Source organism: Rhea pennata, chromosome 3 (genome assembly GCF_028389875.1).
Source record: "Rhea pennata isolate bPtePen1 chromosome 3, bPtePen1.pri, whole genome shotgun sequence".
In the NCBI taxonomy this organism is placed as follows: Eukaryota; Metazoa; Chordata; class Aves; order Rheiformes; family Rheidae; genus Rhea; species Rhea pennata.
Window position 1 is genome coordinate 26,970,733 of NC_084665.1, and position 12,859 is coordinate 26,983,591.

Sequence of the window (12,859 nt, forward strand, 5' to 3'; positions counted from 1 at the left end):
CTGAAAATATTGATGAATAGGATCCATCGGAACAGTGCAGACTATAAAATACAGAATCTAAGTTATTTATTTTAGCTTTTAGCTTTACACTTTCCAGATATATGTATAGTTCTTTTGGCTCCTACAGAGCAGCACCTAAATTTATTTTAAATTGAAGAGTATAGTTTTGAGTATTTCTTCTACAACTTCAGTGCATGGCATGTGTTCAATAGCAGGAAAACCACAAGAGAGTAGGAGTGTAGATGCAATAAAATCCTGAGCTGGTATTTTGGTTTGTAAATGTGAGTTGTCAGAACCATAATGCAGTAGTAGAACATACTCCTAATCGTCTGTATGATCTAGGCATGGAAGAAAATAAAGCTTAACACTGAGATCACTGCTAGTAGAGTAAGAGCTGCTCTAGGCAACAGCTTTTAAGTTCTAAAAATAAAGTTAATTTGATTAGTTTATCATGGAAGCAAAATTTCTAATGATTAAACTAATTTGTTGTTTCTATCTTAGACATCTGGTACTTGAAACTGCAGTAACTATATGAACTCAAGCTATACAGAATACCAGACCGCAGAACAAAAAAACCCCCAAAACAAACAACCCCCCCAAACCCTAGAATAACAATCAACCATTGATTTTGTTTAATTAGAATTAAAATTAAAAAAAAAGCACTTTGCCAGCCCTTTTGAAGAAGGGGCATACTTTTTCCATTTATAATACACAAACTGTTTTCAGAAAAATAGCTTGCACCAAGCCATAAACATGAAATGGGTAATCTCATTAGTTTTTTCCTGTATCAATAAAATGTGATATGTAAGTTTATTTCCAAACTTACTGTCTCAGCTAATTTATTCCACTAAAACTGTTAGCCAACCAACCAGAGCGGGAAATAATTTAACAGAAAATGAAGCTTTTTAAGAAAATAAAAAGCAAAATTTCATCTTTTAAGATAAAAAATGAATCATAAACTAGTATTTCAGTCTATCTCCCCTGTCCAACATCATTAACAAAAAAATTTCACTATATTCTATGCAAAAAATATTATTCTTAGAAACAAATGTGATTTTTCAGTAGTTTGTATCAACTTCTCTCTTGAGCACAGAAGATAAAGCTACATAACCTACTCTGTAACAGTTTCATTCTTCTAGGATGCTTAAGTATGGCCTTGGAACCCAAGAGCTACATTGCAAGGAATAAGAGAAGAAAACACTGCATAAAGAAGCAAGAGACGGCCATGGTCTTTGCAGGGCAGAGTTTCGGGGTGCAGAAGCCTATCAGAACTTCCCTGGTAAGGAAGAAATGTTCGTCCACAAGACCTTTGTTTGACAATGTGGGGCTCCAACAGCAATTAGAATCTAAGAAGGGAAGTGGCCCTACTTAAATTTAACTCGGGGGGATAGGGGGAAGCTGGATTTATTCCCTGATTCAGCTCACAACACAACCCTGCATAACTGCTTATTCAACAACACTTCCAAGTTGAAATTGTCACTAAATTCCATGTCCTTAAACCCTGATCTCAATATTCAGAAAATTCCAAACCTGAAAGATACACTATAAAAAAGAAAAAAAATTGTTCAGCTCTGCTATATGACAGCCTATGTTCAATACATATCTCACTCACTACCTTTCTACAGAGTCTATGGCGTTGGCTTTAGTACACTTACTCTTACTGATGGACATCAAAGGTAGTACAGAAAGAAAATCCAACCTGGCCAACTTCTCACACATTCATTATTTGATCTTCAGTGCTTTCCCTGATAGAGAAACCTGATAACGTTCTTCCTAGTTTTGATGGGAGAAATGCAACATTGCTTTGTAGTCGCATAGCTTGTATTTAGATTTTGTCAGACCAACTTTTGATGGTTCTGAACAGGAACTGAAAAAAAGTTTCTGACAAATTAGTGTAGGTACATTGACAGAAGAACCTGGATAAGCACACATTAATCCAGTAATTTTTGGAAAGTTCAATTATCTAGGGAGCACATAAAAAATAAACTTGCCTTCCATAAAGATCCTATTCCAGTAGATTTTTCCAACTTTATTTCCTCCAAGAAATATTAAATTTGATAAAATCAACATCGAAGTGCAAACAGATGCCAGGACAGCATGAAGTCGACGACAAATTCTTGGTGAGAAGAAACGATCCTGAGGGACAAGAAAGGGTAGATGTTAACAACCCCTGATTTTGCAATAAAATGAGTGCAAGCAATGTTAGAAGAGACATGGTAGTTATGAAAAACAACATTTATACAGAAGTTCAAATCATTACGGAACATATCCTGAAGTTTTTAAACAAATCTGGATGATCTCCTACTGATGCCATTAAAATTTGGGTAGGATTTTGTAGTTAAAAGCAGTGTAGAATCATAGAACCATGTAACAGTTGAGGTAGGAAGCAACATTTGCAGATTGCCTAGTCCAACCTGCCTCTTCAAAACAGGGTCAGCTACAGCAGGCCGCTCAAAACCGTGTCCAGCTGAGTTTGGAGTATCTCCAAAGGTGGAGACACCGCAATGTATCTAGAAAACATGGTCCAGTGCTTGAGCACCTCCACAGTAAAACAAATTTTTTTATTATGTTTAAATGGAATTTCTTGTATTATACTTTGTACCCTTTGTCTCTTGTCCTTTCTCTGGATACTATAGAGCAGAGTATGGATCACTTGTCTTTACTCCCCCCAATCAGATATTATACACGTTGATAAGATGCCCCTTGAACCTTCTCTCCTCCAGGTAAACCTCACAGCCCTTTGTTGAACTCACTCCAGTATGTTGATGTCTCCCTCGAACTGGGGAGCCCAGAACTGGACACTGTTCTGTATGTTCCATGTTTTAATTCTTTTTCTACTAAATGTAATCCTTGATGAATGGTGTTGATGAACGTAAACAGTATCAACATTCTCCTTGTGTGGATAATACTACCCAACAAATTCCAATATGCAGTAAAGCACTTACAAAACAAACAGCTTAAAAGAAAGTCGTTAATGCTTTGATTGATTAATAAGACTTTATCGAAAGATTCTAGAGTTAGATCAGAACTAGTTGTTGGAATCAGTCTCTTAATAAACAGATATTTCAATATAAAAGCGACATAAATAAACATGCAATCCAAAATTTTTCATTACAAATATTGCTCATATTTGAGAATAAATTCATGCTGTGATGCAAATAATGCAAATCTCTCTCCATCAAATACTACCATATGCATCTATATTTTGCATTATCACCTGAGGCATAAGTGCAGCAGGGATGCTGCAGGAAGGTGGTAAAAGAAGGGTAAGAAAGTTTTAGTCTTCTTCAATCTTCAGTTGTTAGCATGAATAATAACCCAGCATTATAGTACATCATGGGAAATATTTTCTGAATATAATATTGCATAGAGAAAAATATCTTGTTCATCATATCCCCAGGCTGAATGCCTCTTTACATAGTGCCTGAATCTGCAAAAGACTGAGTGCCTCTTGCAAAGAGGTGAATGTTTGCCAGGGCATGGGAGCTAAAGACAGTATAAGGAGGTTCCACATCCTAAATGCTGATGTTGCAGGGGAAAAAAAAGGCTTGTTATTGCAGAATCAAAAAAATAAAAAAAAAAAAAAAGAAAAAAAAGAAAGTAGCAATTAATCTTTAATAGCTGCAGCCAGACTAGAATTCATGCTGAGATACTTGAAACAACATATGCACATGCTCAAAACAGACCTAAAAATATACTCCTACAGAATTACATTGCTAGTTTTGTAAACATCAAAACAAAGGTTTCAATTGCTAGATTATAAAGTCACAAAACTTCAAATAAATGACAGTTACAAGCATAAAAACACAGTTTTTGCACATTATTGTAAAGTACATCTCTGGTAAATTGAATATTAGCCACAGTTGGAACTACATCTAATGTATGAATCAGTCTGAGTCAGCACAAAAACATGGATAGATATTCTTCAAGGAAGAATAACTCTCTATCAATCTGTATATACAAAACAATAATAACCAAATTTCCATACAACTCTAGCAAAAATATTCTATGAAAACAGAGACTGATATTTTTCTTCTAAAACTCTGGAGTAAAGCTAGGGCCTCACAAGGAAAGTGTACAGAATATAATATATAGACACTGACAATTACTTATAGAAACAACTTCTTCCATTTCTAGCGCCCTGCATCCCCAAAGCTGCCCAAAGACTTCCAAGATGTTCTTCTTCAGTTCTCAGATAGGTGGAGGATATTTCTCCCAAGATGTACTATATGAATGGGTATCCCCACAGAGCAGAATATCAGCCTTTTTGGAATGCTTACTTGTATACACACATACAAAACTTTCAAAATCTTGCTACTAAATCCATGTTAATAATCAAGGTCATTTTGACCTTTTGCGTTGAGTATCCCAACTTCCCCTGTTCTTACACCATGTTCGTTAATTCTGATTGAGCTGTGCCTTATTTATAGTGCATATCCTACTATCAGATCTACTTTTCACTCTTGCTTTGTCTACCCATCAAATGCACAGAGAAATAAACAGTTCCAGTTAGGAAAAAAAGAGAATCTAACTGTAGAGTTAGAGATGGGCAATCCATCAGACAGCTACAATTTGACTGCATTTTCCACTGAGGTACTGATTAGACCTGGTAAGTCTGAGGTCTGCCTGTGTTGTGACTCAAAGAAGTATGACTAAGATAAACAGTATGACAAGTTAAAAAAGCTCTGCACCCTCCACAAAAGTGCTATACATTAAATAGTACAAGTTGTCTATAGCACAGACCATAAAAGCCTTTGGTCATTTATAAGGTATAAGGGAGTCCTTTAAGATAGAAGCAGTTTAGACAAACACCAAACCACTTCAGGACTGTAGCTAATTTCCACTGGCTTTGCTAGACATTGATCCAAAAGCAGTACAGATTTTCTTGAGAGTCTTTGATGTTATTGCAGTTTTTATTCAACTGCAACAAAAGTAAAAAAAAATCTTTAAACATCTCATATCATCCAGAAAAGAATAGGAAAGTACCTGAGCAGCCTTTGTGCTTAAATTAATACACTCAAAGCATTAATTTACACAAGAAAAAGGGCTGAGGCTAGTCTAGATAATCAGTAATGACATCTGTGATTTAAGTATCTACCAGCATGTAGATTTTTCTGAATAAACAGCAAGTTGTTTTCATCAAAGCAGACAAATAAAAAAAAATCCATACCCACAAGTCTTCATTATGCTATTTCATGCTGTTAACAATATGTCCCATTGCAACAATCATAGAATCATAGAATGGTAAAGTTGGAAGGGATCTCTGGAGATCATCTAGTCCAATCCTCAGCGTAGCCCCATACACGGACTGAGCCCACGACCTTGGCATTAGCAGCACCACGCTCTAACCAACTGAGCTAAATCTGCCCCCGAGAACTGGTAAGGTTGGAAGGGACCTCCGGAGATCGTCTAGTGCAACCCTCAAACGAGGGGCCTGTACGGGGACTGAACCTGTGACCCTGCCATTATTAGCATCTTGCTCTAACCAACTGAGCTAAACCTAACCCCAATAAATAAGGAGAATCAACACCTTTGTTTCCAGAAGGAAGGCTCAAACCACCAGGCCATAGACATCCTCCTGATACCAGCAGCTGCTGTGGATTGTGCTGTTTCTCTAGAAGTTACTGCTGTTTCTTTCTCTCTCCCCTTTTTGTGTAGGAAATACAGCCAGAGCAGTAAAAGAGCACCCAGTGTTAAAACAACAATGAAGCTGTGGCTGCCTGGCTGAAAACCTTAGATTTGCATTCCTCCTCAAAGCTCTGTTTTATTTGTAATCTAGTATCAGTACTTTACTTTCAGCACTTATTTTTTCTAGTATGAAATAAATGGACTGTAGCATTTAAAGCACACAAAAATCAGACGTATTATCAAAATACTCAGTTTGGAGGTATGCAGTGTCATATAGGAGGTGACTTACAAAGATTGGCTCAGGCCACCTTTCCCTGACTTGAAGGGAATCCAAGCTGCTAATCCAGTCCAGTTCCCGCTGTAAATCAGCCCCAGATAACACTTGGTCAGATGCTGGGAAAAATCTATCTCTGCAAGTAAAATTGGCTACTGTTACATCTTTCTCAACTCAGCCTTCATATTCATCTTACAAAAATAAATTATGTTATCAAGTAACAATGTAACTTGAACAGTAAGGCTTGTGTATGTATTTGGGAAATACAGGAGAAGATGGGACGAAAAGGATTTGCACAGGCCAAAATTTCACATTCTTAAATCCATTTCCTGTTAAATATGCATGTCATATTAAGTCTTTAAATGAAAACCATGCCAGAAGTAAGAAGTTTGTATAGTATTGTTTCTGGAGAAAAATAGTTTACTGACATGTACCAGAATAGATTATTTAAGTTAGAATTTTGAGTCAGGATAAAAAAAAAAAAAAAAGAGAGAGAGAGAGAGAGAGACATCTGAGTCAAGCTTAAAAAAAAAAAAAAAAGATACAGTAAAAGTCTGAAGTCAGACTGCAAAGGATGTGACAGAAAATATTCCTGTTCTTAGTTACATAGCAGGGCAATTACATCAATATCAGCATGAAACAAACAAACAAGGCAGGATAAGGGCCTTAGACAGCACAGCACCATTTAGAAAAACTTCTGTCCAAAACGAGCTACAGCTTATCAACAATAAATTTGCATTTTCACTAATATACAACACTGGTCTATAATGATACTACTGAATGGCACAGAGAGATGAAATTAAGTGACTATATATATGTTTTTTTTCCAAACAGGCATTTACACTTCATAGTAAGGAAATAACTCAGAAAATACTTTGCAGAATACTGTTGAGTATAAATCATCCCTCAATACGGAAGATGGGGACAAACCCAGTACGATAATCTATGTAACAGTCAAAACCCAGGAAGTTCTATATAAAACATCAAGATGAAGTCTTCTTATACAGAAAGATATTCCCCACTGTTTTATCAGTAACCAAATCCTACAACTTCCTAAGGCATGGATTCTTATTCTTTTAACTCTTCTAGGAATAGTGGTGGTACCATGGTTAATCTGACAGGTCCCAAATGCTCTTTCTTCACAGGTCTTTTGAATTCATTTGCAGCAGCTGGCAGACATGTTCCGGGAGCGGGTTACACACATCACACTATTTTGGGCTGGGCTGAGGAACTGGGATGCACATTTTCTGCCAAGCTGCAAACTCAGCTTGATGACAGGGTTGCACAAGGGCAAGTAGCCTCCGCTGACAGAGATCAGCTGGTAACTTCTCGGCAAGTGCTTGGAAGATGGAAAATATCTATTCATGATGCATTCACAACACACCTCTTTATATGACTGCACTGGGACAGATTAGAGCAAACTTCCATATAAAGTCAGTGATTTTATCAAGCTTGCTCATACCTACAGCACTTTAACAAGTCTCATGTAAGGGAATTAATTTTGTGGCAATTTAAAGAAGTGTGCGTGCTCATGGAGGAAAACAGCTATTCGTAACTTTTATTTTCTTTTTGAACTACTCTTCCAGAGTTTTGATAATCCAAGCAAAATAAGATTGCAGGTAAATTTAGAGAAGCAATTGAATATTTTTCATGGGAACATATGCACTGAGGAATAAGTCTGTCAGATACTATGACCAGAGTGGCTTGATATTACAAACCGCAATATTGCATAGTACATTATTCTATTTTCATCTTCCTTTGCTTTTTAAAGAGTTAAAATCTTTAGTGGAGTTGTCATTTTTAAAAGTATGATACTTACTATCTGGCCTACAGATTTCATCCTCTTCCACCTAACCCAATCAGCCAACTTATTCATAATAATTTTAAATAATATAACATTTGGACCATACACAGCACTATTGTTGTGTTGAAGCAAATAAGCAAAATAACTATGGTGAATATAAAACTTAATCCCTAGGTTATCCTCCACTGCCAGTGTATGAGTGGGGAGTACAGATGCCACTTAAGATTATTAAAGCTCAAATCTTTTAATTTACTGAATGTTCCTATTATGTTTAAAAGCAATGTTTAAAAGTTAATGTAATGTAATCTCTATTTACTTCATTCCATGAAAAATTAAAGGAAATAGTCTTTGCAATGCCTGATGAATATACAAGTTCACAAGAAAAAAAATGGGATATGGGGGAATGTGTTGAGTTTCAGTTACTGCAATAAGACTAGAGGGGCACAGGTATATCAGGAAAATTATGTGTATCAGGTAAACTCCTGTGGGAAAAAAAATTGCTCATTTGGTGTTCCTTTTACCAATGCAATCTAAGGCTATGAACTTTAGTTTTCACTCTTCACTGCATTATAACCAAAGGGTAAGACCAATATTAATTTAATTATCTACAGAAGCAATAGAGAGCATCCAGTTGACCTTCTACACACTACTAAGTATCTTCTTTCAGGAAATATTCTTAGATAAATGATAGGCCAGCATTTCAAACTCCATCTCTGAACTCTGGTAAGCACCCCCATTAACAGAAGAGGGCAAACCTCAAAGCATCCCTTGAATCTGGGTCAACCACAATGCAGCCATTTGCCAAAAATAATGGCATAGCACAAAAACAAGAGCACAGGTAAAAAGCTGAAAGAGAACGAGGAGCAGATGGGACAGTGGGAAGAGAAGCGATACTTTCTGACTAACAGTTATTGGCTATTTTATCTATGTACAGTTAGGTGCACTGAAAATGGAGGGCAGGGTGTGACTGAGCAGCTGGGGTAGCAGATGGGCTGGAGGAAAGATTGAAAATTGTGACAGAGCTCTGCCAAATAGGACATTGATTTATTTAATCTTTAAAATGAGCAGTAAAAATGAAGATGGGGTGCATCCGAGGAGGGCAATTTTAAGAAGTATTTGTTAGCATACATTGTCAATGTGTATCAGTAACAAAAGTGGTTTGGGGAAACTGCAGAAATAAAGAGAGGGAGTATATCTGCTACCAATAAAATATTAGTAGAAACTGGGCTTAAAGAGTAGCAAGAAAAATGGAAGGGCAGCTGATGAGAGGTTGACATGTCAAGATAATACCTAATCTTGCTAATCCTGCACAGATACTGAATAAGGTAATAGCAGAGATGGTACCACAGAACTTAGCAAAAAACCAAACCAAAACAAAACAAAAAAAACCTAGGTAGAATACCCATGCAAAATATCCATTTATGAAATAGTCTCATTCTCCCCAACCCCAAATTGTGGAATAACCAGAGCTATAGCAATAACAAGAGAAGGAACAGGTCTGCAAGTGGAAAGTGGACTAGAAGAGCTACCAGATCTTATCCATCCACAGCTACCCCAGGAAAAGGATATATTTAATTTCCTATCAAGATATATTGTATATATGATATATTGTTGTAGTGAGAAGAGAGAACACCTGTGGAAGACCTGGCAAGGAGTCAGTGATCAGCAGAGTCTGCAGTAGCAGGCCCAGTGTGTGAAACTACACACTGACCAAACTCCCATCAGGCCAGGTATGCATATTCATATAACCCCTTATGAACCTTGAGTGACTCTTTCCACCTGTATCTGACCCTCTCTGCCCACCTTGCAGTCACAACTGTACTCTTCAGTAGTCATGGAAATCATTCCCATTTGCTCCATTCTTCATCTAGCTCTAACCCAGACTCAGTCCTCTTTACTTCTCTTCACTTAATTTTTCTGGCAATTTGTTTTGGTGTGGATGTTCCTTCCTTCTCCCCCAGTTTAATTATGGCCCAAGGTCATCTCCTCTTGCTTTTCAAGGTATATATTTTATTTTAAAAGCAAAAGTAAAGATTAGCTCCTGGAAGGTTCACAAGGGAAAGAGAGAACTGAAAACACTTTTCAAAGAGACAGGATGACACAACCAACCAGTAATTCCCTACAGACAGTACATCACTCCTATAAAGAGAGGACCACACAATTAAAATCAAGCAGCTGTCAGTTAAGATCTATTTTCACAAATAGAACGTGTTTCTGAATTTGGGAATAAACGCTATATATGGTATTTGAGAAGATACTCATTTCTATTGCTGTCTTACTAAACAGTCACTCAACCAAACGCAGTCTTGCACTAGCACTAGTTCATTTTTAGATTTTCCAAAAGATCTGTATTTATAGCATCTCTCAGCAAACAGCCAACCCCACTTATGTTTGAAGAAAGTCTCCTACCAGCTGGTATTTATGCACTATACTTAAAGATGCATATGTGGAAGTTTTACATACACAGAAGTCAATTTCTGTACTTGCTTCTATACTTCCTCTTCAGCCCAAAAGAACCTGCCCAAACAACAATCTTTTTAAAAGTGTCAGCTTGTTAAAAGTGCTAAATGAACAGCATTCAAATATGCCATCCTCTTTCTTGTTTTTCATTTAAGGCAGTGAATTTAACAAAGTAATGGCACTGCATATATTCCTATAAATGTGCCTAACCTCTCACTGAGGAGGACAGCTTCTAGGCTGAGCTGTGCACCCTTCCCCATGTTCACATCCTTGCCATCATTATTGTTGTTCCTCTGGTCTCTAGTTTGCTCATTCTGATTCCCTCAGTTCCCTTGTTCACATTTTAATGTTTTCACCTTTTAAATTCTAAACAAAATGGGACAGGAATTAAATTCACTAATCATTAGTGCAGCATTTTGCATATGGGATCCTGCCCTTACGGCCTTCCGACACAGCCACTGTGAAATTGTTAATAAACAAAAACACACCTAGTAATAATCTCTATGGAGACACCTGATAAACATTCTCAGCAAATATAGAAGTAATTTTCCACATGGCAAGGTTCTGTAGTTCAGAGTTATGCTGTGCATTACTGCATAAGGCTCCGAAAGGCACATTTGAACAACAGGAGAATGCAACCATTCCTTAACACTTCAGTGATCTTAACTTGTATTTCCATAAATGCTGAGATCTATTGTCTGCACTAATTTTTAAGGTGAACAACAGAGAGAGACTGTATTAATGCAACAGCAAAAGAGAAGTGCACAAGTAGCATCATCTGCCTTCTCTTCACTCTGTAGCATGGTTTACCTGCTCTTCAAATTGCATTATGGCCTGAGCACCAGCAAACTGCCTGATGTGTCCAAAACAAAACAGGAAGTAAATAATGCTGCTAGGTGGGAGGAACATTTATTTGTTATGGCAACAGAGCAGCTACTGTGAGGGGATTCCCAGCTGACATTGCTATCTGAAGCAGAGCAGCAATCATCTAGTTAAAGATGAAAAATTACAAAAGCTTCTCTGTTGGCTGGCATCAAAAGTAATTAATATTTCACACAGATTTGACCAAAAAAAATGCTAGCACTCAAAAGACAGGAAATGACAGAAAGAATATTATCTCTGAAATCTTATATCAGCTGCATTTGTCATTTGCTGTATTAAAGCCTGTATCACATAACATATGTTTGTCCCTGACACAAGACAGCACATACTAGGCTTTCAGTCTTTGTTATAGAGCCTGGGACAAGAAGTTCCCTAAGTAAAAAGCACAAGAGTCAGGGCATGCACACGCATGTGTGTGTTTGTGTGTCTGCACGCACACGGGTTTTTGGTAGGGCTCTGTCACTGTGTTGTGATCCACTTCCATGAAGACAAAGAAACCTTTACAATGAGAGTGTGGAGAGAAAGCAAAAAATCAAGCAAAACCAGAAATGGGGCAAGAGTTATTTGACTCGGACTTATAGTCTGGCAAGGTTATTAGCCACTGGAAAAAAAATTAGGATGCATCACCAGCATTAACATGAAGTGCTACCGTTAGCCACCTGTAATGCTGTTCTTACATCAGACTGGAACATGCTTTGCCCAGATTCACCTTTGAATGTCATTCAGCAGCTCAGTATGAAACAGCAGCTTCACCCACCTTGATATTGCTTCCAGAGACCATGTAACATCAGTCGTTAAAAGTCTGGTCTGGCTAATGTTCACATCTAGGAAAAGGAATTCATATTGATTTTGAGTCACAGTACATTTACTCTGGAGAGTAGCAAGTTCTGGTTAGGCCAGTGATGTGGCTGACATCAAGGTGTGTGTTTGTGGGAGGTGTCCCAGCTTGAGAGCATTACACTCTTGGGTCTCTCCTCCCTGACGGCAGGATGCATACTATTTGCTCTTTAGAGTGTGATGCCAAGCCCAGGGAAGCATTGGTCTGGGGTTTGCCATCATGGGTGATACTTATACCTCAAAAAACAATTCTGTACTAAGGAGTAAGAGTCTACCTAAGGTATTTTATTCAGCTACCTCACCTTATGTTCTTACAGATTCTCAGAGACAAACCTATCACAACTAAACACTGAAGAGGTTAAGAAGAAAGTATCATTGGAAATGCCTGTCAACTAGTTGAATGAATATGTGGCAATAAAGACATTCAGGAATTATATAAAATTACTAGTAAAGGAGAAAAGACCAGCCAGTCTCCTGACATTTGTAAACCAGTGAGGTAAGCATTCTTTCCAGCAAATAAAGCAAAATAAAGATCAAAGCCTATTATGTGCTGAAGAACAGCTGAGCAGGGTCTTTATGTATTACAGAGATCTTATCGAAGATCTGATCTTGTAAGGTGCTCAGGATACTTCCCTCGAATGAGCTCTAAAATGTTTGGCCAGATCTTGCCTCAGACAGCTGCAGAAAGAAATTTTAAATTTAGCTCATCTCATGAGCTTAAAGGAAGTTATATTTCCAAAAAGAAATATGCCATTTAATGAGATAGTTATTATTTTGCTCAACGTACGTAAGACCTGGTTGTGAAATTCGCAGGAGTCTTTAACTTGACTAAGCTATACTACAGCTCCAATATAGGGTTAAGTGACTGCTGCAGCAAAACCCAGTTGTCTTCTTTGTCCCGATGACTTTGAACAGGAGAGCTCAACTTATTTATTCCACCGCTTATATACGTTTGTAAGGGTGAGGTTCCGCGT

General features: G+C 37.5%; 1 protein-coding gene across 1 annotated transcript in view; it reads right to left on the minus strand.

Annotated features, from left to right (window-relative positions):
- Positions 1 to 1,507: 1,507 nt before the first annotated feature.
- The window catches only part of HHAT (hedgehog acyltransferase), a 122,883-nt gene continuing 111,531 nt past the window's right edge, over positions 1,508 to 12,859 (minus strand). The window contains exons 11-12 of the mRNA XM_062571303.1: positions 1,992 to 2,136; positions 1,508 to 1,530 (exon numbers count right to left, since the gene is read on the minus strand). Of these exons, the coding sequence (XP_062427287.1) occupies positions 1,508 to 1,530; positions 1,992 to 2,136 (168 nt within the window). The remainder of the gene's footprint in view (positions 1,531 to 1,991; positions 2,137 to 12,859) is intronic.